The sequence below is a fragment of the Dermochelys coriacea genome, chromosome 6 (assembly GCF_009764565.3).
Source record: "Dermochelys coriacea isolate rDerCor1 chromosome 6, rDerCor1.pri.v4, whole genome shotgun sequence".
In the NCBI taxonomy this organism is placed as follows: Eukaryota; Metazoa; Chordata; order Testudines; family Dermochelyidae; genus Dermochelys; species Dermochelys coriacea.
The window spans coordinates 7,135,241-7,158,459 of NC_050073.1; the positions used below are offsets into that span (position 1 = coordinate 7,135,241).

At 50.4% G+C, this 23,219-nt stretch overlaps 1 protein-coding gene across 3 annotated transcripts in view; it reads left to right on the forward strand.

Annotated features, from left to right (window-relative positions):
• Positions 1–650: 650 nt before the first annotated feature.
• LOC119856809 (protein farnesyltransferase subunit beta-like) overlaps positions 651–23,219 on the forward strand; it is a 32,353-nt gene continuing 9,784 nt past the window's right edge. The window contains exons 1-4 of one of the 3 annotated variants that reach the window (XM_038404830.2): positions 651–862; positions 9,326–9,390; positions 12,654–12,726; positions 13,599–13,690. In XM_038404830.2, coding sequence (XP_038260758.1) covers positions 770–862; positions 9,326–9,390; positions 12,654–12,726; positions 13,599–13,690 — 323 coding nt within the window. In that variant the 5' untranslated portion in view covers positions 651–769. Of the gene's footprint in view, positions 863–1,304; positions 1,646–9,325; positions 9,391–12,648; positions 12,727–13,598; positions 13,691–14,917; positions 15,012–23,219 lie in introns of those variants that run through there. The other 2 variants (XM_038404831.2, XM_038404832.2) reach the window with 2 other exon arrangements.

Genomic DNA, 23,219 nt, shown 5'->3' on the forward strand with positions numbered 1-23,219 from the left:
TTCGAGGAACAAGGGGCACAAGGGGGGCATACTACGGACACAGGGGAGAGAGCTGCACCAGAGGCCTGTGGCGGAAACACTGGGACATGCAGAAGGGGAGGCATGGTAGCCAACACATGTGGAGTGGCACAGTACAGGCATGCAGGAGACGTGCTAAGGGCACCTGGGGCATAGGGTACTCCAGGGGCACATTTGAAGGGCGACACATGTAGGAGTATGCAGGGGACACGTGAGGGGCACATGTGAGACGGGGACATCCTAGGGGCATGCAGGGGGACATGCTAGGGGCACACGTGGGAGTGGGGTCATGCTGGGAATATGCTAGGAGCATACAGTGGACACGCTAAGGGCACACCTGGGAAGGGGGACCCGTTGGGGGCACACCGCGAGGAAGGGGGATATGCTAGGGACATGCAGAAGACATGCTGGGGGGGAACACATGGGAAGGGGACTTGCTAGGGGCACGCAGAGGAGACGGTAGGGGCTGACGTGGGAAGGGGACACGCAGGGTGGGGCTGCACACCGAGCACACGCCAGGGGGCACGGCAGCGCTGCAGTCCCGGCCAGGGCCGGTAGGGGGAGCCCAGGGCGGCACCGCGCAGGCCGCCAGCGGGGAGGGGCCCCCCGCCCTGGGGCGCTGCCCTCGGCCGCCTGCGCCGGCCTCCTGCGGCCGCGCGGGGGAGCCGCCGAGCGGCTCGAGCCCGGCCCGAGCCTTTCTGTCCCCGCCGAGCCGCCGTCGGGCTCCCCGCCTCTCCCTCCGCTGCGGAGCATGGCGGCCGCCTCCCGGCCCCCGCCGGGCCCCGAGCCCGGCCGGGAGCGTCTGCGGGACGACGGGGTGCGGACCCTCACCTCGGCCGAGCAGGTGGGGCCGGGGCTACGGCTCCCGGCGTGCCCCGCGCGGGAGGGGTTGGGGGGCGGGGCCGGCCCGGTTTTCGGATAACGGAGGTCAGATCCCGGCTGCTGGCAGGGATGGGGGAGTTCATAACAAGGAGCCGGGCCGGCCTCGCCGCTGCCTGCTGGGTGATCGTGGGCAAATCCCTTCCTCGCCCCGTGCCTCAGTTTCCCCCCCACCCTGTGTGGCTTCTCTCACCCCTGCAGCGGGGGGGGGGGGGGCCGCGTCGTGCGGCCGGGCCGGGAGCAGACACGTGTTTGTGGCGTTAGTTTCAATGTCGGTGGAAACAGGCTGCCGTGGGGAGCGGCTTGAACCCCACCCCCCGCGCAGGCGTGAAAGGGCCACGTGGCTGTAGGCGGCCCGGCTCCGTTGGCCAAAGCGTGAGGAGCGAAGAGAGCAAAGGCTGAGAGTGGCGGGAAGGAAGGAGGCTCTTAACACAGACAGATCAAGAGTCCCAGCTGGTGCTGGAGACCTAGGGGGTAGAAAAAGGCCAGGGGAAGTTCTAATGTCGGTGTCCCTATCTCCCTGCCCAGGGACAGTTTCAGCAGGCAGCTAGAAGCCTGGGCTGGGGTGTTGGGTCAGAATGGAGGAAAGTTCCCAAAAAGATGCATCCATTTTAGGGTTTTGTATTGGTGCCCATCACCATAGTGTCTGGGCCCCTTCCACATTCATTAGAGTGGCATTGCAAGGTCCCTTGTGAACTATGAGTCTTCCAGACTTCTCCCTTCTCCGGCCATGGGACGCTCTCCTTGGGTAGGTTTGTTGTGCTAACAGGCTTTCTGTTTCTGGCGGAAGAGCTGTGTTAAAGGAGACGTGGTGGCATTTCCTGAAGCTACCCAGGCTTTGGATTCGTTCAAATCCGCTGCTGGAAGTTGTTCTGCAGCCAGATCCCTTTGAGTGCTTTTTTCAGTCTCTCGCACACGTTCACCCTGGGCTTTAGGCTCTGCATTACCCTGGAGAATGCTCCAGAGGTGGAGATGCAGTCTTTAATGCAGCTGGCTTTGGTCCATTGATAGCTTTCAGAATCTGGACAGTTGCTGTCGTCCCTTTGAATGAAAAGCGTAGGGTTCTTGCACAGAGTGTAGCTGATTAGGCTCTGGAGAGATACGGGTGCCCATGCTGGCTGGCAGTGTCGTGAATGTGTGCGCCCTACTCGCAGGGACAGTATTTGTTGAGCTTTTAGAAATAATTTGCCTGACTGAAACCTGGCACAATCTGTGCTGGAAACAGGAAGTTCTCTCTGGTGGTGGCAAAGATGAGCATGTTTCGTCCCTCTCCCCTTCTGTCTTGGCACCTCTGTCAGTCAGAGGCCTGATGGGGAGGGAGAAATAGCCGTGTGGGTGTTTTCAACAGGAAAAAGACACTGACTAATGGAGATGTATGCTGAGCCCCAGTAGGTTGGTGTGGCCCTGGCATTCTGAAGTATGGGATAGAAAACCACTACGTAATCCATCCAGTATTGCCCCCAGTGATTGTCCTCTCTGGAGGTCTGTCTCCCCTGCTAGGCCTCTGGCATGATGATGGATGCTGCCTAGGTCTCCTGCCCGTGCTCTCTCCTTTCTTCCCCCTCCTGCCTTAAGGGCAGTTGGGGGGTGGGGGCAGAGAGGAACGAGTGGTGGGGCAGCCCTGCTCAACAACTGATGGGGTGGGCAGGACCACCTGCTGAACAGCTGATTGGCAGCCAGCCCCAGGGCCACCAGAGCAGCAGCCCTGGCCAGCCCCATGGGTGCTGAGCACCTGGTATTTTTTCTCCATGGGTGCTTGAGCCGCTGAGCACCCACAGAGTCGGCGCCTATGCCTCAGCATCTGAAATGGCTTCCCAGATGTGAGGAGCGTCGATGCTGATCCAGATTTCATAGATTCCAAGGCCAGAAGGAGCCACTGTAGTCTGACTCCTGTCTAACACAGGCCAGAGAACTTCCCCCAATAATTCCTAGAGCAGAGCTTTGAGGAAAAACATCCAGTCTTGATTTAAAAATGATGAGTGATGGAGAATCCACCACAAGTTTGGTAAATTGTACCAGTGGTTCATTACTCTCATGGTTAAACATTTACACCTTATTTTCAGTCTGGATATTTTCAACTTCCAGCCATTGGATCATGCTGTGCCGTTGAATTTCTGGAGCTCATCCCCCAGGGCAGGACCAGCAGGCATGAAAATGCTTCTGGATCCTGGATTCTTATCTGTGAGAGACCTGCTGCTGGTGTTCACTATGACCGGCAGTTCACTTAATGCTACAGCCCCTTTCCACAGTATCATTTTTCTGACTAGTTATAAAGGGGTTATTTGTTTTTTTTCCTGGTGGCCAGACTGCGTATAATGGAAGTGTTCCACACTGGTGTCTAGGCACTTATTCCAGGCCCCAGATCTCAGTGGGGTATTCCTGTGAATACCCTGCTCATGCTGCGGTGTTTCACTGAGTTTGTAGTCAGGTACTGGCTCTCCCTGTGGTTTGTGACCACACACCATACGTGCAAGCCTCAGGTCACCACTAGTGTGGTCTAACGCTGCTCAGGGCATGCCTACAAAATGTTGAATTTAAATACGGGAAGCTGCCAGTGCCTTGTTTTAAAACCAGTGGCTCTCAACCTTTCCAGACTACTGTACCCTTTCAGGAGTCTGATTTGTCTTGGGATCCCCAAGTTTCACCTCACTTAATACTACTTGCTTACGAAATCAGACAAAAAAACCAGAAGTGTCACAAGCCATGCTATTACTGAAAAATTGCTGACTTTCTTATTTTTACCATACAATTATAAAAAAAAAAGCAATTGGAATATAAATATTGTACTTACATTTCAGTGTAGAGTCTATAGAACAGTATGAACAAGTTGTTATCTGTATGAAATGTTAGTTTGCACTGACTTGGCTAGTGCTTTTTATGTAGCCTGTTGTAAAACTAGGCAAATATCTAGATGAGTTAATATACCCCCTGGAAGACCTCTGCGTACCCCCAGGGGTACACGTACACCTTGTTAAGAACCAGTGGTTTACACTATCACTCCTGCTGGTGCTACCCCTAGTGGAGGATGTTGCAGATTCAGGGATTTCTTTGCAAGAGCGGGTCATAGGCTCAGATTGCCCCTTCTGGCTCAGTTGTGCAGCATGCAGCTGTCCAGCCGCAAAGTGGCTGCGTTTTAGGGGTGTTCTGTGTGTGTGTATAGCATCTAAAGAGCTTTGGGATCCTTTGGAATGATCTAAACACAAGGCGGCAAATACAAATAGTACTAGTGACAGGACTTCTATGTTCAGCGTCAGTAGAGACTGGATTTCTGATGGTGGAGAGGGACGCTGGAGCCATTTACTAAAGCAAGGTTTTGAGTAGGTGAGGCTTTCCCCAGCTCTAGCATAGAGAGCTCGCTGGCTCCCCAGGACACGCTGCCTTAGTGTTAGAGGGAAGGAGCTCCAGTTCTGGAAGAGTTCCCAAGTCCTGCACAACTGAAGCTGTGCTCTGTTGTCTGTGTTGCTGGGGAGTCGAGACCCCAGTCGTGGGCCGGGACCCCCCCCGTGCTAGGTGCTGTATGGAGAGAATGCCGATGGTCCCTGCCCCAAAGACTTTGTGGTCTAAGTGTAACATGAGCGACAACAGGTGGATACGACATATAAGCGGTGCAGCTCCCGGGATGGGCAAGAGCAGAGCTCCAGGGCTGGTGCAGCCCTGGTGAACATATTGACCAGACATTTACCAGAGTAAATCGGGGTTTCGCCACATAGTGTTTTCTGGAGAGTCTCCAATATTGTAGAGCAGGCAAATGCTGCCCACAATATATTTGTGTTCCTGGGTTGGGGTAGATGAGTGCAAATTCCTCCTATGCTAGGCAAGGCCAGCGCTCTTAGGAGGGGAGAGCTCGTGATTGTTTTCTCGCTATTTGTGAAGCACACACGTGGCTCAAGAATGCGCCTGTCATGACCCTTTTCTTAGAGCTTTGTGGTGTCTGATTCAGTCGATTCATGTTTCTTTCCCCTCCCTTGTTAGGAAGGGTTTACCGAACGCCTCGGCTGAAAGTGATGCTTTTTGAGAAGTGTTCTGCGTTCGCATTTTCCTAGAAACAGAGGATTGTTTTGTTGTTTTAATTAGAGAGCTTTGGCTAATTTTCTGTCCTCCCCACGGCGAGCCTGTCTTGCTTTCTTTGAGGTGTGCGGAGTGGAAAGGGAGGGCCCTCAGGGTCAGCTGGATGGAGAGAGGGCGTGCAAGATACTTTAGGAGGAAAAAAAATCTCTTGGCATCTTGCTTGTGATTGTTACTTATGAGGGTAGCACCTAGGAACGCCAGTTGTGGCCCAGGACCCATAGTGCTAGGCTCTGTGCAAACACAGAATGAGAAGACAGTCCCTGCCTCAAAGAGCTTACTGTCTATTTCTGTTTTGTCTGGGTTGTCTAGTTAGCATGGAAGCTCTTTGGGGCAGGGATTGTGACTTTCTTTGTGTCTGTCCAGCCCCTAGTGCAGAAAGACCCTGATCCCGATTGGGGCCTGTGAGTGCCCCCATAAGAGAAACACTAAATAATCTTAGTGCTGATGAAGGTGTCAGCCTGACAACCCTGAAGACTTGTAGCCCTCTGTTCTCACCATGGCTTTGTACACGCAGATCGCCTCACTCCTGCCCTGAAATGATTCCCTGCAGTGGTGAGGGGGGGAGTTTGGTGTTTCTGGCTCACGCAATGCTTGGCCTCTCTGACTTGCATCTCCAGGGAGCGGCATCACTAGCTGTATTTATAGTTTCCCAGCTCTTCCAACGGAATAAAAACCCCTTTTGTCTCAGGTATAACTAGAAAAAACAGAATTGTTTCCAGATCCAGAGAATACCCATGCCACACCCAGGTCGTTACATTATGAAAAGATATTGCCATCGGCTTTGCCGAGCACACAGTTAGTGTGCTTCAAAAAACAGACCTGGGGTTATAGTACCAAATCGAATTAATGTTTAAATTTAGATCTCTCTGCTTTCTCTCAGCCGGGAGTTCTGGGCTGGATGCAGGGATCAACAGGTGAGATTCTGCAGCCCGTGTCATTCAGGAGGTCAGCCTAGAACAGTAGTTCTCAACCAGTTTATCATTCTGGGCCGCATATGCACACAATTTGTTATCTGGCTCACAGGTTGAGAACCACAGCGTGCCCCCCCACAGACCCTTATGCCCAGCACCTCCCACCCAGAGACCCCTCCACAAAATGGGGCAAGGAGTGGAACCCTGGGCAGGGGGGTCCGGCGGCAGGGACCCTGGACCCTGCTGTGTGGGACCAGGTGGCAGCCCCGACACTGGACCTGGCCATGTGGGGCCGGGTGGTAGGGTAGCCAGATGGCAGCCCAGACACTGACCCCGGACCCTCTGTGGGGCCAGCTGGGTGGCAGCCCCGGACCTCGCCGTGCGGGTCCACCAGGTGATTCCCACCACGCCACATGCTGCCCGGCCGGAAAGTCCAGACCCTTCGGTGCTGGGCGGCCAGGCAGCCGGTGATCTGGACCTGCGCGGCCCATGGCCTTTAGCACACAGCTGGGCTGCAGCTATGTGCTAATTGAGCTGCAAGTTGAGAACCGCTGGGATGAATACAATAAGGCCAGAAGCACCAGAATCTGTTAATCTGTACACCATCCTAAAGTAAAAATGTCTCAATCTCTCATATTCCCAACCAAAAAAAATCACAGATGGAGTTAAAATTGAGTATATATCATTAACTGAAGAGTAAGAAACATTTCAGAGATGTTGTGATTATCTCCCAAAACAAGCATTAGAAACCCAGGAAATTTAGAATTAATTTAAAAGAAATCCAGAGTCTAACACAATCCAGTGGCTGGAAGTTGAAGCGAGAGAAATTCAGATTAGAAATAAGGTGCAGTGAGGGTAATTAACCATTGGAATGACTTGTGTATGGTTGTGGTGGATTGATTGGATGTTTTTGTAGTAACTGTATAAAAGGTATACATTTAAAGAAACACTTTCTCAAACAAATTCAGTTATATTACCCATCGCTGACATGAGCTAAACACTCTAGGTTTTAAGTATCACAGCAATCCGTGGACTAATTCAGGGAAGTCCTATGGCCTGCATGCTCCAGGAGTTCAGACTGGATGGTCACGGTGGTTCCTTCTGACCTTAGAACCTATGAGGCGTTAAGGTCTGGAGACACATAGATAGGGCACCCAAACAGCCTTAACTCGGCTTTATAGGGGTGTCATGTAATAACAATCCAATTATAGTGTCCTACTTTTTGCTATCAGAGGTCCCGGAGTAAAGTGAACTGGTTTTTAAAGGCGTTTTTTTCCTCATGGCCAGTTAAACTGAAGCCTGGCTGAGGAGCAGTTTTCTTTTCAAGCTTCCTGATAAGCTGCTTCTCTGTTGGAGATGCATGAATTCACCTTGGACAAACAAAAGTCATGTCGGGGTTGATTGATGGCTTACAGGTACATTTTGATTCCTTGAAAAGGAGCCTCCGATAAGGCAAAGCTAATATATACTTAGCTGAATAAACCCTGTCGGATCAGGCATGGGTTCTGACATGAGAGAGGAAAAGCCTTTTGAGAGTTATTGGCGTCAATTGATTTCTTTAGGGAGCAGTGAAATTTGCAAAACACGGCACCGTAGCTGCCAGATCCAGCTTTGTACGTTTGCAACCTGATGAATTCCAGAACCAGCGACTGTGGTTACGCAGCCAACTGTCCCTACCCCTCACGTGAGAAGTGGCAAGGGCAACTGAAGGCACCATGTAACGCTGTTGGGCCATGGTTCCATTGGCTGCTTGTAGAGGTGATATTTGAGTGGCTCTTAGCTCTCTGAAACCCGAGACATCTCTGCCCTCATACCTCAGAAACAGAGCAGCTATCAGCTCTTGGCCAATTGGAAAAGACCGACAAGAGTGACTGCCCAGAAAACCAAGCAGCAGAGATGTTCTAGTAAAGACCCTGGCGGTTGTATTGCGTCTTCGGAGTGGCACGGTGGCTAAGGCCCTTCTCCAGCATGCTGCTAGGCACGTGCCTGCCTTTGCTCACGTGAGCAGCCCTATTGACCTCAGTTGGACTGACTGGGTCAAGTTAGGTGTGTGCTTAAGAATTGGTTGGACTGGGGCCTATGCGTTCATTGCTGCTGCAGAAGGGGATTTTGGAGTGGCCAGCCGCCTAAGCGAGAGAGATTGGGAATTCATGGTATACACAAGACTGACACTTTTAAGCCACTCCTAGCCCCTTCCCGTAATCGTTCTTTAAGGTCTGTCTTTGGAGCATAGAGTCATAGCAACATAGGGCTGGAAGGGACCTCGAGAGATCATCTCGTCCAGCCCTGTGCTGAGGGAGGAGCAAGTCAACCTGGCCCATCCCTTGCAGGGGTTTGTCTTTAAAAACCTTCCTCAGGGTGAGTTTGTAATTCGCAGCCGGGTGCTACTGCTGAGCCTCTCCCTTAAAAGGTCTGGGGACTTGTGGCGCTTTCTTGTTGGCGGGAGGAGGTTGACTTGCTGCTGTCCCGTGGTGGTTGGTAGCCAAGTATCTTCTGTACATTGACTTGTCTGCCTTGTCGGGCCTCAGCGCGCGGTCATGGTGGAGGGGCGGTGCCCAGGTGTTAACAAGGAGAATGTCCTCCCAGTGTTGTTTTCTCTCTCCAATGATAACACATCTACGGTTCCTTCCATTGTCTGTGCACGGTTTTGTACCGATTGTAACTATGTCAGTTGGGGGATCGTTGTTTTTACCAGTATAGGCATACTGCTCCAACCCCTGATGGGGACCGTTACACTGGGGCTAATTCATTCCCCTTCCCGTATGGGAACAGCTGTACTAGTATAAGGATCTTAATACTAACAGAACTGCATCCACACTAGGGAGAGGTTATGCCGCACTCACTAGCCTGGTACGATCAAAGCTGTACAGCTTGTGGCGGACAAGGCCTAAGCCACTCTGCTAGACCTCCTGGAGCGATTGTCCCCAAAGCCCATTTGGCGCACAGGGAAAGTGAGGCAGAGTGGGTGAGTGATGTCCCACAGCCCCACAGGGGGTTGGAGACGGGATGAGAACAGAAGAGTTCCTGACTCGCTGTCCTGAGGTCAGACCACCACGTGGACTGGAAACACATGTTGGTATTGATCCCGGCTTTCCTCTCCCCGTTCTGTTGGTGAGAGTGAACTTGCTCAGACATGAGAAGCAGCTGGGGATGCCCATCCAGCCACGCTACAGGCCTCTTCGCTGGCCAGGGGATCAGAACGCCAGAAGCTGTGTACGGCTCTGACACAGTGTGGTCTTTTCTCATGTAGCCCTGTAACTGTGTCCTGGAGTCTGCTGTCTGGGCACATCCTGGTCTTAACTGAGCTGCTCCTGCATGGCTGGATGGGCTGTAGTCACAAATGATGCTTGTTAGGTAAACTTGGTGAGGTTGCTTTTCAAAACTAAAGATCTCTTTTTCTTCCCCCTGCCCCTCCCTTTCTGCTGCTTCATGACTGTCACTCCCTGCAGACCAGAGTGGAAGACTTGGTACAAGAGGTCTTCAGCGCTTACAAGACGAACCACCACGCCTCACAGTAAGTTAATGTAGCAGACCCAATAGAAGCCAGGGGAGGAGTGTTTGACCCGGGATTCTTGGGTGAACTTTGCAGGGTGATGCATTTGGAAGTCATGTCCGCTGGCCAGGTTTTAACCTAGGCCAAAGCATGGCCTCAAATGTGCTACTCTCTGTCTTGGTGGCGATTGTCAGTTGTGTTAAGTGGACACCCTCTTTTTGCCCATCAAGAGAGAGCCCAGAAGTCAGACATCCCTGTCTTTGCTTTTCTATCTCACGTTGGTTTGCTCACATGTTCTGGCTGGCTGTGTCGGAGATGTGGCCCCTAGGAGCTTCCAGAGCAGCCTGATGCTGCATTTAGTATTGATCCAGAAACTACAGGTCCCATCATGCATTGCTCCACTTTGACCCAAGCTGCCTGGCTGCATGTTGGGAGGCAAGAGGATTAGCCGAACACGTTTGCCATCTCCTGGGCTAAGCTGTAAGGGTGACTCGCTGGATCTTCAAACCCAACAGCTCTGCTGCTCTGCCCACCTGGTGCGCCCGTCCCATAACCTCCCTGTGCGGAGCCTGCTTCCATTTGCACGCACAGCGCTGAGTAACACCCCCATGCGGTTGCCGGAAGGGTGGGAACAGTGGGAGATGAGCATCACACCATCCTGTTTCCTGAGTGAACCAGGCTGCCTTTCCAGGTTGGATTCTGTAGGCCCTTAGTCTCTGCTGATTGGCTCTCTGCCCCATCCTCCTCCCGCCCCTTCTTCCTCTCAGCGCTTCTCCCTTCTCTTCCTCACTCCCTACTCCTGTTTTTTTCTCCCTCTTCCCCTTCCTCATATTTACTCCTCCATATCCACTGCCCCCCAATTTAAAACCAAGATCAAATCAAATCCATCAGTAAAGTATGGAACTAATGGAGCAGCACCAGTCATCATGCATGTGCAATCTAATCCCTTCCCCCATCCAAAGCTGCCTCTGGCTAAAATCCAGCTCCTGGTGCACCTGATATTGGGTGACCTTTGTTTCCTTTCACGGGAGGCCTCTGAGGAATTGCTGTTACTTATGGCAATTGTTGCTCCTACCGTGCACTTGACTGAATGCCTGAAATCAGGTGGCCACGATGTTACGAATGATATTTTCACTCCGATAGTTCCCACGGGCCAGCTGAGAGCAGGGCCACGGTGTGCTGGGGGCTGTACAAACGTAGAGCAGTCCCTGCCACAGAGATTCACACTCTAAATAAGAACTGTTCCTGACCTCTGAGGGAAAGGTTCAGGTTAGGATTATGTTCCATACTCGGAGCCAGATTTACAAAGCAGCTTGGGAGTTGAAAGGATAAGTATCTAAGCTAATCCCAAAAAATGCCCAAACAGGTTAGACGGCTAACTCCCATTGACAGCCAAGGGGCCTTAGGCACCTAGACCCTTTGGTGGGCCACTCGGCACGGGTCTGCATCTTTAGGTACCTCAGGCCCTGTGTCATTCTGGCCCTCCGTGGCCCAAAGGGAATGAGCACCTCACGCTTCTGTTTTCTAGCTCTGTGGGAACATGCAAATAATGTGGTTCAGTTAACAACCAGTTCCAAGCCCCTGCATGTATTTGACTTAAAACCAGTGAGAGCAGAGACGGGTGAGAAGCGGTGGATTAAAACCACAAACGAACTGACAGAGAGACTGGGGCCAGACTCGACAAGATGTAGAGCAAGAAATTCTAGTCTGTGTAGAAGGGGCAGCTTTGCTGCAAATCCAGTTGTTCTCCTGTTCTCTTCCTGTGGGGAGGTCAAATTTCCCAAATCTATTCTAGCAGACAGTATCACAGCTGGTACTTTGCGACTCACTGGGACTGCCTCGATTGGCTGCACGCAGTAATGCTGGTTGCACTTTGCAGTGAGATCCCTGCCCTGTCTAGCTGTTGAAAGCTTTTGTGGAGGAATGTAAGAGAGCGTCTAGGCAAGAAAATGGGTTTTTAATTGACATTGGAGGCAGTGGTAATGCAAAGAGCCAAATGAGCATTACGCTTGGCTTCTGGAGGGGGGTCTACAGTGAATGGGCTCCTGGGAGAACACAAGGTTGCTAGTACTCTGATAAATATGGTAGTCCAAACCTTGCACTTGCTCTCCTAAGCGCTACTCAGCAGATGGCAATTATGCCTTGCGATAAACTCAGGACAGACAGCTGCAAGGGTGGGGTAGAAAACAGTCCCAGAAGGGTAAAAGGCCCTCTTCCCTATTAACTGAGGAGGGGTGACTACAGGTCAATCAGGTTCAGCTGAGAAGGGGTTACCAGAGATCAATTAGGATCAGCTGAGAGGGAGTTACCTGAGGGCAATTAGGATCAGCTGATTCCAACTAAGGGCTGCCTGAGACCTTTTTAAACCTTCCCCTGTTGGTGAGAAGGTGGGGGAAGTTAAGCTGCCAGTAGGAGAGAAGCAGCAAGACAGCGAGCCTCACCAGGAGGAGAGGCTGCATTCCCTCCCATAGGGGAGAAAAACCAGCCTAAAAGACTGGCTGAGAGAAGGAGTGGACTGCCCCTGGGCAGCCAAGAGGGACTGTTTTACCCCAAGCCTGTCTCACCAAGGCTAAAAATAGCTGAGGCTGGTAAGACCGAGAAGGTGCCTTGCCACAGCCTTTACAGGATTTTAACAGCAAAGAACATTTGTACCCACAATAACAGTATGCAACTGTAAACTCTATATAGGGGGCTAATCATTCCACAGGCTATTCTTCTTGCCCTTAAAATCCCACCTGTGTGGTCTTTTCTGTACCCTCTCTCTCTTTGCCCTGACTAAATGGTTGATGTGCTGCTGGCAAAGTGCTTCGGGGAAATCTGTCAATATCTGCAGTTCGTGGTAGCTGCAATATTTCTTTTCCTGAATCCTCTAGGCTAAGGATGCCTGAACAGTGTCCGGCTGAGGGCTGCATTAGCAGCTTGCATGGTGCTAGAAAGTTGCACTTAATTTGTATCAAACCTTTCTTGCCTTGATCTTGACTGTGTAGGAACTACAGATCCCAGCATGCATTGCAGCCTAGCAGGTCTGAACAAGATGGAGCGCTGCATGCTGAGATTTGTCATGTTGCGTGGTAAAGACACAGGCTCTTGCAGTCTGCTCTGTTTCATGGAAGTTCTGCTGTCTCTTGGTGTGTATGTCGTGCTTGTTGTGTGGTATCCGAGTGGCCTAGAGGATACCATGTTACGTCATCCCTGCTCTCAGTGGCTGGGATGTAAAAGACGAATACGCTAGTAAATGCTGGGTGAAGCTTCCAAGCGCTCTTCTCCTTCTGTTTGCCTTTCAGATTTGTTCTGCAACGCGAGAAGCATTTCCACTACTTGAAGAGAGGCCTGAGACAACTGACGGATGCCTATGAGGTAAGCGTGCAGTGACAAAGTCACAGCTGCTTTCTGCAGCCGTCCCGTCAGCCACCCCAGTCCCAGAGCAAGCAGCAGCAGTCACCAGGGATCCTATCCAGCTTGTTTCTCGGCTTGTAAAACTTCCCACTTGTTCCCCCTGCCTTCCTCGGCCTGTCAGTCTGCCAGTACAGAACATGCTGCTTGGGACTCACAGTTACTGTCTTGTCCAGGGGCCCCTTTGGAGGCCATGTTGTAGCTACTGGAGCTCTGGTGCTCATTCTATTGCAGTCCTTGCATTTAAAGGCCCAGTACCATTGATTGGTTATCGCTCGGATGTTTTATGCTTATCTTTGTTTCATTTTCCAGTTGAAGAGAAACCCAGTTTTCTAGGTGACTGGTTTAATTTCAGTTAGGCACCCTCCTTTGCTTCTCTGCTGATGCTGTGTGCCATTAAATGGCTGAAACATCATGCCGCAGAAGTGGCTGCATTTCAGCAGTGGGTGAAGTGATCTCTGTGCTGTGTATATGGTCTGTAAAGCACTCTGGGATCCTTCGGGATGAAAGCCTTTATTATTGTTATAGAGTTACTTGCTTTCTAGATTCTTTTTGGAGCATCTCTATAATTTTCATGGCTTTGCAGGTGTTATGAGTTCCATGTCCTCCTAGTCCTCTGATCTACCTTGACATGCATTGTGACTTTTCCACTTCTCTTCCTTAGAATAATTTCAGTTGCTCACTAATTCACCCCGGAGCCGTACAAGTGAATCAGCTTCATTGTGCTTGTCCTCAGCATAGCCCTGTTTCCATCTCCCTGCTGCCGTGTAACAAACATTGTATTGTCGGCAGTGCCAGTCTGGGATCTGACCGCTGTCTTCTTTCCCCTTCTGTAGTGTCTGGACGCCAGCCGCCCCTGGCTGTGCTATTGGATCCTCCATAGTTTGGAGCTGCTAGATGAGCCTATCCCAGAGTCTGTGGCTTCGGAGTAAGTCCTGTTTGGTGTGTGGTCGGTACTCTGTAACGAATGCCTATTGCAGCAGGAGGTTTGCAGTCTGTAAGACGGGATATTTGAACATAAACTCCTGGAGATCTCTTCTTGGTCTCCATGATATTTACAAATACTGTACTCTGGTCTAGTGGGCAAAATGGGAATCCTTCCTTCTCCTCAGGCTGGCTTTTAAACCATTGTGAAACCTTCTGCTTAGCACCAGCCAGGGATTCTCACCCACTGGGTCCTGCACCAAGCCCAGCAACTTATCGCCTACATGGTATCAGTTAGAAAGACATGGGGTCTTGATAGAAAGGCTCCAGGTGATGGAGAACCTGCCTCCTGCCTAGCTGAGCTGTGTGAGGAGTGGGCAGCCCCTACCCTTGCTCTCTGACCTCACACAGGTCTGTGAGCTGCCCCACTGGAAATCAGATGCAGCAACTGGCTCCGACTTAAGAGGAAACGAAACCAAGTTGCTTTGGCACTTCGGGATGAATTCATCCCTGGGATAACTCCACTGCCTGTGCTGGACTCGCACCTGGGAGGAACGTGGCCCATTCTGTTTCATCCCAATACTACGTAAGGTGCCCCCATTACCTCCTATTACCATTCACCAAACAAGGATTGAATAGTGCTGATTTTTTGTGGGGGGGTACGAGAGAACCGTAGCACCCATAGGTGTGGCTCTGGCCCTGGTATCACAGGCCCTGTCAGCTGCAGCCAGCATGGTTTATAAACCAATCACCCTCTTTAGCTCTCTTGGTATTTCTCTTTTTGGGGATTACCTCTCGCTCCTTCACGGAGCTGCTAGGCAGAGAGTGCTGACTCCCCCATTCAGCTCCATGTCAGCCCATGACTTCTAGCCAAGCTAAAGCACATCTCTTGTGATCTGCTACTGATTCATTGCGTGACAATGTTCAAGTCCCGTAGGGCCTGATTTTTCAGTAAGCCAAGATGGGAGACCTCTCTTTTTACCCATGAGCTTGCCAGGCCAGGGCTTCACGGGCACCAATGGGGCCACATGCCATGGGAGTGCTCCAGTTCCCAGTGCGGTTGTGCAGTTATGTTATCTGCATGTGAGCATGTGGACCTGGGGCTTTCACCTGCTGACAATCAGTGTGGTAACTTCTCTGTACCTGCAGTTGTGTCTGCCATAGAAATAACTGTTCTGACCCACACAGAGGACTGTTTTGTGGCTTAATTCACAAGTGTTAATTTGGGCAGGATGGTTCCAGGTTTCCAGTGTCACAGCCAGTGTCCCAGGACTGTCAGAAGGTATGGGAACCCGGTGGCTCCAGCCCCTCCAAAGGAAGAGCAGGCAAGTGTGTGGCAAATGGAGAAAAGACACCCTAGTGTTCCTGGAGACTGTGCCAGCCATGGGGATGGCATACATACCTCCTAAGCAGGTGGAGAAGGTGATGTACAGTGCCCAAGAACCGGAGAAAGAAGGGACCTCCCCAGTCCAAATGGTTACGGAAGGGCTATGTCTGATTGCAGCGGTGCTGATGGGGGTTAAGCAGGGAGAGGGTGCAGAGCTCCCAGCGTCTCACGGTGCCAGTGCTGGAATGAGCCCCACACCCTACAGGGGGATGGCACGGCTCAGCTCTGGATTCAGCAGCCGCAGAAGGCTCTGCTCTGTTTGGTCATTTGGATCAAGTTTGAACCAGGGGGATACAGAGCTCAAGAATGGGGAATCCCAGAGAAAGAGAGAGAGAGAGAGAAAAAAGACAGACCATGGATGAAACCAAAGGGAAGGAGAAGGCCAAGCAGAGGGCCAGAGGGAGATGAAAGAGGAAATGGGCATGCTGGACTGAAAGGAGAAGCACTGTAGATTACTAGAGAGGCAGCTGGATATGGGGCAGAATCTACTCTGTGCTCCAGTTAGGGTTTATAGTTGGGTCTCCCTTGGCTTTTCAGTCTCTAAGTATGTTTGAGCAGAAAGGGGAGCTGTGCAGCCAGGCACTGAGAGGATTAACGCTGGGCTTGCTGCACCTAGAGTTGCTGAGTCTGACTCCCTGTTGTAACCCTGGGCTGCCCCCCTGCACCATCCCGCAACAACAGCTGCAGTGATCGAAAGCCTCTCCACACCCTTGCACATGGCCTAACAGCACTCCTTAATCAGGTGCCGCTCACAGAAGCGGGATGGGTTCTGCATCTCCATCCTCTTCAGTGGGCATTCAGACAGGCTGCTGGGCCACTCTGCTGCTTGTCGATTGCATCTCTGCCTTGGCCTTTGAGAACATCTCATGTGCGGCTTCTTGTCAGTAACGTCAGCCTGGCCCGAGCAGGGTTCAGACCAAGATGTGGGAGATGATAGATGCTTGCTTCACGCTGATAAACTACAAATTTCCCTGCTGCTTTGACAGCCAGCTCTTTCTGAGACACTGGAGTGAGGAGAGCTGTACAGACGGCTAGCTCGCTAGCACCCGCTGTTCGACGCGGGTTACCCCTGCCCAGCTGCGCTGATGCAGTCCTGGCTTTCCAGTTGGGTGTCTCTAGAAACTAAATAAATCTGCTAGCTGCAGCCATGGCATGTCTGTTTAACCGCCATTTCAGTTCCCAGCCCCACTCTGCTGGACCCCTCTGTCCCACAGGTAGTGGCTTGCTGTCCTGACAAGCTTCCAGGTGTGTTGTGCAGGTGCATTGTCCAGGCCCGGCTCTTGCTCAGCGTCACTCGTCCTGCACCTGGGAGTGAGGCTAGAGAGCGATCCCTGGAGGTGCTTTTGTCTGGGTGCTTGGACAGCTCTCCCCCTTCCAGCCCCTGCACGGATAATGCTGATTCTGCAGCACAAAAGCACTTTGTGCCATTCATCCTGCTCCAACAATAACCCCCATTGTCGCATTCCTGCGCAGCAGGGGGCATCTTGTGACAGTTGTTGATGGTGGTGATAAGGACTCAGCTGTCACCACCTCCGGGACACCACCCCCTTCTCTTGTGGGCAGGGAGCTGTGCAAAGGAAGGCGCCGGCTGAGGTGCAACACAGGGGAGGTTGGTCACAGATTCAGTGAGGCCGCATGCACTGGTGGGGAAGGAATGCTGCTGGTCCTGCAATGCTGCCGTGCATCTCAGAGGCTGAGACGGGGAGGGGAGCTGCGCTGGTGCTTCTGGGCTGAGCTACTTGGCAGTGCATACAGGCAGGAGCTGCTGATTAAGAGGAGCTGTGTGGAAAGGGAAGGCAGTGTTGTGTAGGGGGTAGAGCTCTGGACTGGGACTCAGGAGACCTGGGTTCTGTTCCCAGATCTGCCATTGGCCTGCTGGGTGACCTTGGGCAAATCACTTCCCTTCCTGTGCCTCAGTTTCCCCACCTGTAAATGGGGACAAGGATACTGACTTGCTTTGGAAAGCACTTTGAGATGAACTGATGGAAAGCGCTAGGGGTTATTAATAATAATTAGCACTATTGATTAATTGCAGCTAACTCACACGATTAACTTTACACACACTGCTGGCAAATGCATCAAGCACGCAAATTGAAAAATAAATGAGAGAAAAGTGCTTTCCCCCTCTGATCTCTCTCGCTGCTTCTGATGTTCCGGGGTCCTTATTACGTGGCAGGAAAAAAGCTTCAGGCAGAAGAGTGATCCACCCCTTTTAAATTACCAAATGTTTTCTCCTGTCTAAAGCAAAGAAGAAAGGTGCTGAGGTGATAAGAACTGCAATGGGATATTATTACTAGGGCTGTCAAGCGATTAAAAAAATTAATCGCTGTTTTAATCACACTGTTAAACAGTAGAATACAAATTGACATTTATTAACTATATTTTGGATGTTTTTCTACACTTTTAAATATATTGGTTTCAATTGCAACACAGAATACAAAATGTACAGTGCTCACTTTATATTCTTATTTTTTTATTACAAATATTTGCACAGTAAAAATGATAAACAAAAAATAGTATATTTCAATTCACCTCATGCAAGTACTGTAGTGTGATCTCTTTGTTGTGAAAGTGCAACTTAAAAATATAGATTATTTTTTTTGGTTATATAACTGCACTCAAAAACAAAACTGCAAAACTTTAGACTTTTAGACCGCTCAGTCCTACTTCTTGTTCAGTCAATTGCTAAGAGAAATAAGTTTGTTTACTTTTAGAGGAGATAACGCTGCCTGCTTCTTATTTACAATGTCACCTGAAAATGAGAACAGGCATTCTCATGGCACTTTTGTAGCCGGCATTGCAAAGTATTTATGTGCCAGATACGCTAAACATTCGTATGCCCCTTAATGCTTCAGCCACCATTCCAGAGGATATGCTTCCATGCTAATGGTGCTTTTTTTAAAAAAAAAAGCCTTAATTACTTAGGCCGTATCTACAGTACTGGTCTACTTAGGCCTTATTTACAGCACTGAAACTCTCGGTCAGAGGTGTGCAAAAACACCCCCCTGAGCGATGCAAGTTTCAGTGCTGTAAAGTGGCAGTGTAGACAATGCACCAGCGCTGGGAGCTACTTCCCTCATGGGGGTGTTTTTTTTTTTTTTTTTTTTTTACAGTGCTGGGAGAGCTCTTTATAGTGTTTTAACATTGGTAGTGAAGACATACCCTTAATGACTGAACTCCCTTGGGGAGAACTGAATGTACCCTGCTCTGTTTTACCCACATTCTGCCATATATTTCATGTTCTAGAAATCTCGGATGATGACGCACCGTATGTTGTTCATTTTAAGAACACTTTCACTTCAGATCTGACAAAACACAAAGAAGGTACCAAAGTGAGATTTCTAAAGATAGCTACAGCACTCAAACCAAGATTTTTTAGAATCTGAAGTGCCTTCCAAAATCTGAGAGGGACGAAGTGTGGAGCATGCTTTCAAAACTCTTAAAGGAGCAACACTGATGTGAAAACTACAGAATCCAAACCACCAAAAAAGAAAATCAGCCTTCTGCTGGTGGCATCTGACTCCGATAATGAAAATGAACATGTCAGTCTGCTTTGCTTTGGATCGTTATCAAGCAGAACCTGCCATCAGCATGGATTCATATCCTCTGGAATGGTGGTTGAAGCATGAAGGGGCATACGAACGTTTAGCGTATCTGGCACATAAATACCTTGCAATGCTGACTACAAAAGTGCCATGCGAATGCCTGTTCTCACTTTCAGGTGAGGTTGTAAATAAGAAGCAGGCAATGTTTTCTCCTGTAAATATAAACAAACTTATTTGTCTTAGTGATTGGCTGAAGTTGGACTCATTGGACTTGTAGGCTTTAAAGTTTTAGATTGTTTTATTTTTGAATGCAGGTTTTTTGTACATAATTCTACATTTGTAAGTTGCACTTTCATGATAAAGAGATCCCACTACTGGACTTAGGTGAACTGAAAAATACTATTGCAAATATTTGTAATAAAAAATAAATATAAAGTGAGCACTGTACGCTTTGTATTCTGTGTTGTAATTTATTTGAAAATGTAGAAAACATCCAAAAAATATTTAAATAAATGGTATTCTATTGTTTAACAGTGCGATTAATCACAGTTAATTTTTTTAATTGCGCAATTAATCACGATACATTTTTTTAATTGCTTGACAGCCCTAGTAATAATAATATCCCATTGCAGTTCTTATCACCTCGGCGCCTTTTTCTTTGCTTTGGACAGGAGAAAACATTTGGTAGTTTAAAGGGGATGATCACCCTTCTGACTGAAGCCTTTTTCCTGCCATGTAACAAGGACCCTGAATGTTACCAGCAGCGAGAGAGGGGATCAGAGGGGAAAAGCACTTTTCTCACATTTATTTTTCAATTTGAGAGCTTGATGTATTTGCCAGCAGTGTGTGTACAGTTGTGCTGTTTCTCCCCACCTCCACCCCATCCCGCCATCACCCGTTATGAGGGACAGACGTTTGTAAAGATCTGAACCCTCCTGAGTCTGTGAGAACGCTTCAGACAGGTGGAGCGCATATTGAAATCACGTAGGTGTCAGGCGGACCGTGTCCCTTTAACTGCAGAGACTCTGTGGACAGGGAGCTAGAAGGGACTTGGCCCCCGTGACCCATTGCCAGGCGTGTCCCAGCTGCTTTGCTCGGTTGCTATTGAGCTACCAGATACTCTGGATGTTGTGAGTCACTGGTTAGTATCTGGTTCAGCACTTGCTTGATCCCCGCCCCTGCCCTTTTTAACAGCATGCTGGGATTGCTCTGGTGATTAGCTCGGCTGGGCTAATATGTCTGAACTATACCAGGTGAAGTCCTGGCGCGGATGAGGCACTGTAGAGATTTCACATGTGTTTGCAGGTCAGGGTAAAGGCCAGGGGGAGCCCAGGGTTCCCTCCCTCTCCTGCTGAATCACGGGAAGACTCCAGACTGGTCTTGTCTGCACTAGGATTTCCCAGGAGCTGAAAACACACACCTTTCCTCGGGAAGATGCAGGTGTGAGAGAGAATAGCTCAGAAACCCGGATTGGAATTCCCTTCGTGCTGTGATAACGATGAGAACCCCGTACTCATCTATCACACTTTCTAGCCACAGATCTCTATGTGCTTCTCAAAGCAGGCCAATATCACTATCCCCATTTTACAGATGGGGAAACCGAGGTACAAGGCAGGAAGTGACTTGCCCAAGGTCACCCAGCAGGCCAGTGACAGAGCTGGGAACAGAACCCAGTTCTCCTGAGTCCCAGTCCAGTGCTCTCTCCACTGGAAAAGCTGATCTGTGAGTTATAGGGGCGAGGATGTGGAAAGAGGAAGTTTTATCGTTTCATCTAATCAGATTGTCCCCTTCAATATACATCAGAATGGATTAATTTTTACCTCTTCTGAAATCTGCCTGGGCGTACACCTTTATTTCATTTTGGAAACCCATCTATCTACAAAAAGGCTGCAGGAGGGGTTGCAGTGTCAGTATTGGATTGTCCCTCGGGAGGTTCTGCTGTTGAATCCACGCACCTGGGGAGATCTATGTGAGTCGTGTTTGGGGGTTAGGATTGGACGAGAACCTGGAACCATCAATGCATCCAAAACAAGTGATCAGCACTCAGAGCCGTTGCTTTTGACAAACAGACCCCAATCCCAGCTTTCCTGCTGTGAACAGACGCGGCCCATAATGGCACTTAGCAGGGAACGTGCATCAACCCCATAGAGACTGAGGGTGAAGGAGCAAAGCAGGGGAGGGAAATGCAGTGAGAAGCCACCAGGCAGGTAATGGTGGTGGCTGCTGAAGATCTCTGTCGTCTCACCAGGCTGATGGTGTCAGCGAACAGGACTGATGAGTCCTGCCATGATGAGTCCCCAAACCTGACACACAGATCCAGGCTCTAGCTAGGGAGGCAAGCCATCAGCATGGTCCAGCAAATCGCTTTTTAAACACCACCTTCCAGAAGCTGCATTTAAAGGGACACTTACGAACACGGGGCTAGAAGAAACTATCCACACTTAGTTGCGCTTTGCAGAGAGGCAGTGGAGACAGCTCAAAGTCTGCATGTTCCCTGGGTGACAGTGGGGCTAGAAATTCAACTTTTTTCCTTGTGAGTTGAGCAGAGCGGTGCTTTCCTGCCAGGCCTCTTCTGAAGTGTCCCCCTCGCAGGACCTGAGTAGCCTGCTAAATCCAGCCAGAGTAAAGGCAGACACAGGTTAGCTGAATGCAAAGGTGTATGTACCATGCAGTACTCTATTCAGAGAGGGTCACAGATACAGAACAAAGCAAACCCCTCTGAGGTAACCCTCCTGAATCCCTATGCAGGACGGAATTGCATTTCCGGGTAATGTTTGGGGCGGTTAGAATCAAGGAGCGGCTCCAGGTGAGCACCATTCTATTTTCTACCTACACCGAACTGACCCGGATGGAGAAGCTGAGTTCCAACCCTGACCGTACCAAGCCCTGGAAATCTCTCTTCTTCATGTGTTGTTTGAGTCTGGCTTGATGAAGCTAATGCCAGATAAAACAAATCAGTGTGGAGCGACAGAGCCCAAATGGAGGGAATTCTGCTGCTGGAGCAGCAAGCGAAGGCTGATTAACATTAGGTTTTGCCAGGTTTCAGAGTAGCAGCCGTGTTGGTCTGTATCCGCAAAAAGAAAAGGAGGACTTGTGGCACCTTAGAGACTAACAAATTTATTTGAGCATAAGCTTTCGTGAGCTACAGCTCACTTCATCGGATGCACGCTTTAGGGGAAAAGGCTTCATACACCAAAGCCAAAATCCTCTAACTTTTCTGTCTCCCCTTAAAAGTTTTTTGTTCCCTTAAATGGGGTACAACAGTAACAGCTTCCTCCAGTGACTAAAAATACCCCCTTTCACATTGCTGTGAAGAAGCATGGGTCTCAAACCCAGCTCCACAGGTCCTCAGACAGGCCTCAGACTTGCTGGGTCCAGCAGGAAGTGTGGGCTGGTGGACCCTAGCTCACTAGAGGTGCCACCCGTGAAGATTCTGATTGGAGGAGATATCCAGTCTCTCCAATGGGCACAAATCTGCTATTTAAGCCAGAAGGGGGTACTTGAAGTTGGCCCAGTAACTAGGTGAATTGCTGGCTGCTACATCAGACCCTGCCCTCTCCCCTGAACCCTGCCTTGGGGCCATGTCCCTGATTCTCTGCCCTCCTGCCTTGTTCCAGCTCTCTGCTCCTATGCCCCACCCTTGGCTTGACTCCTGGCTCTGTCTTCTCGCTCCGACGCCTGACTCTGGTTCCTGGGTCTGACCACTAGGTCTGACTGCCTACATCCTGGTCCATGACAATTATTTGGCCTGTTAACTGGGCTGCTCAACTAGTGGAAAAAGCATCTATCCTGCATTTCAAATGTAGCTAGCTCAAATTCAGGGGTGCAGTCAGCCCTGAGTTCCTCTCTGCATGCCCGGGTTTGTTGTGTTCTCGGTATGTCATTACTCTGTCACCTCGAGGCTTCAGGATTTACAGAAAGAAGTGAAACTGATGGCTGATCCCCGACATTTCCCATGTACGTAAAAGTGCTGTTGCTGCGGGCTTTGGAGGAGCAGCTAGGCCCGGTGGATTGGAACAGATGCTTTGTTCAAAGTCATTTCAAGGTTGCCACCGTTGCATTCCAGGGATCAGCAGGATCTCTCTCCACGTCATCTCTTCCAGTGAGTCCCATGGCAAATGCTGCTCAGTTGGTTGGCCAGAGGGATGATTTTTTTTCTTGTTGGTGCTGCAGACTCCGTCTGGGATCTGAGAATCCAGCCCCCTTGGAGGCCCTTTGTGCTGGCGGTTTGGGGGCTATGGTCAGTCCTAGCTGAGTGCTGTCTCAATGCATCAGGCACACTAGATAGCTGCTCGTTGGGTGGGCCCTTCCAGCCATGCAGGCGAAGAGCAGTCAAAAGGGATCAGTGTCAGCGGCTGAGACCGTAAGGTTTATCTGCGCCACGGGGTTAACTCCAGTGATCAGCAGCCGGGTTCACCCGAGCCGGGTGTGAGCAGCCCTTTGCCTGCCTCCTCGCTGCTGCGCTGCCCGGGGTGGCACTAGCGTTTCCCGGGGCGTATGTGCCGCAGCAAGCTGAGCTGCTCTGGTTCTTTCCCAGTGGATTGTGGGAAAGCTTCTCTCTCTCCTGGAGATGGGGGTGAGGAGGGGAACCGCGGGCAGGT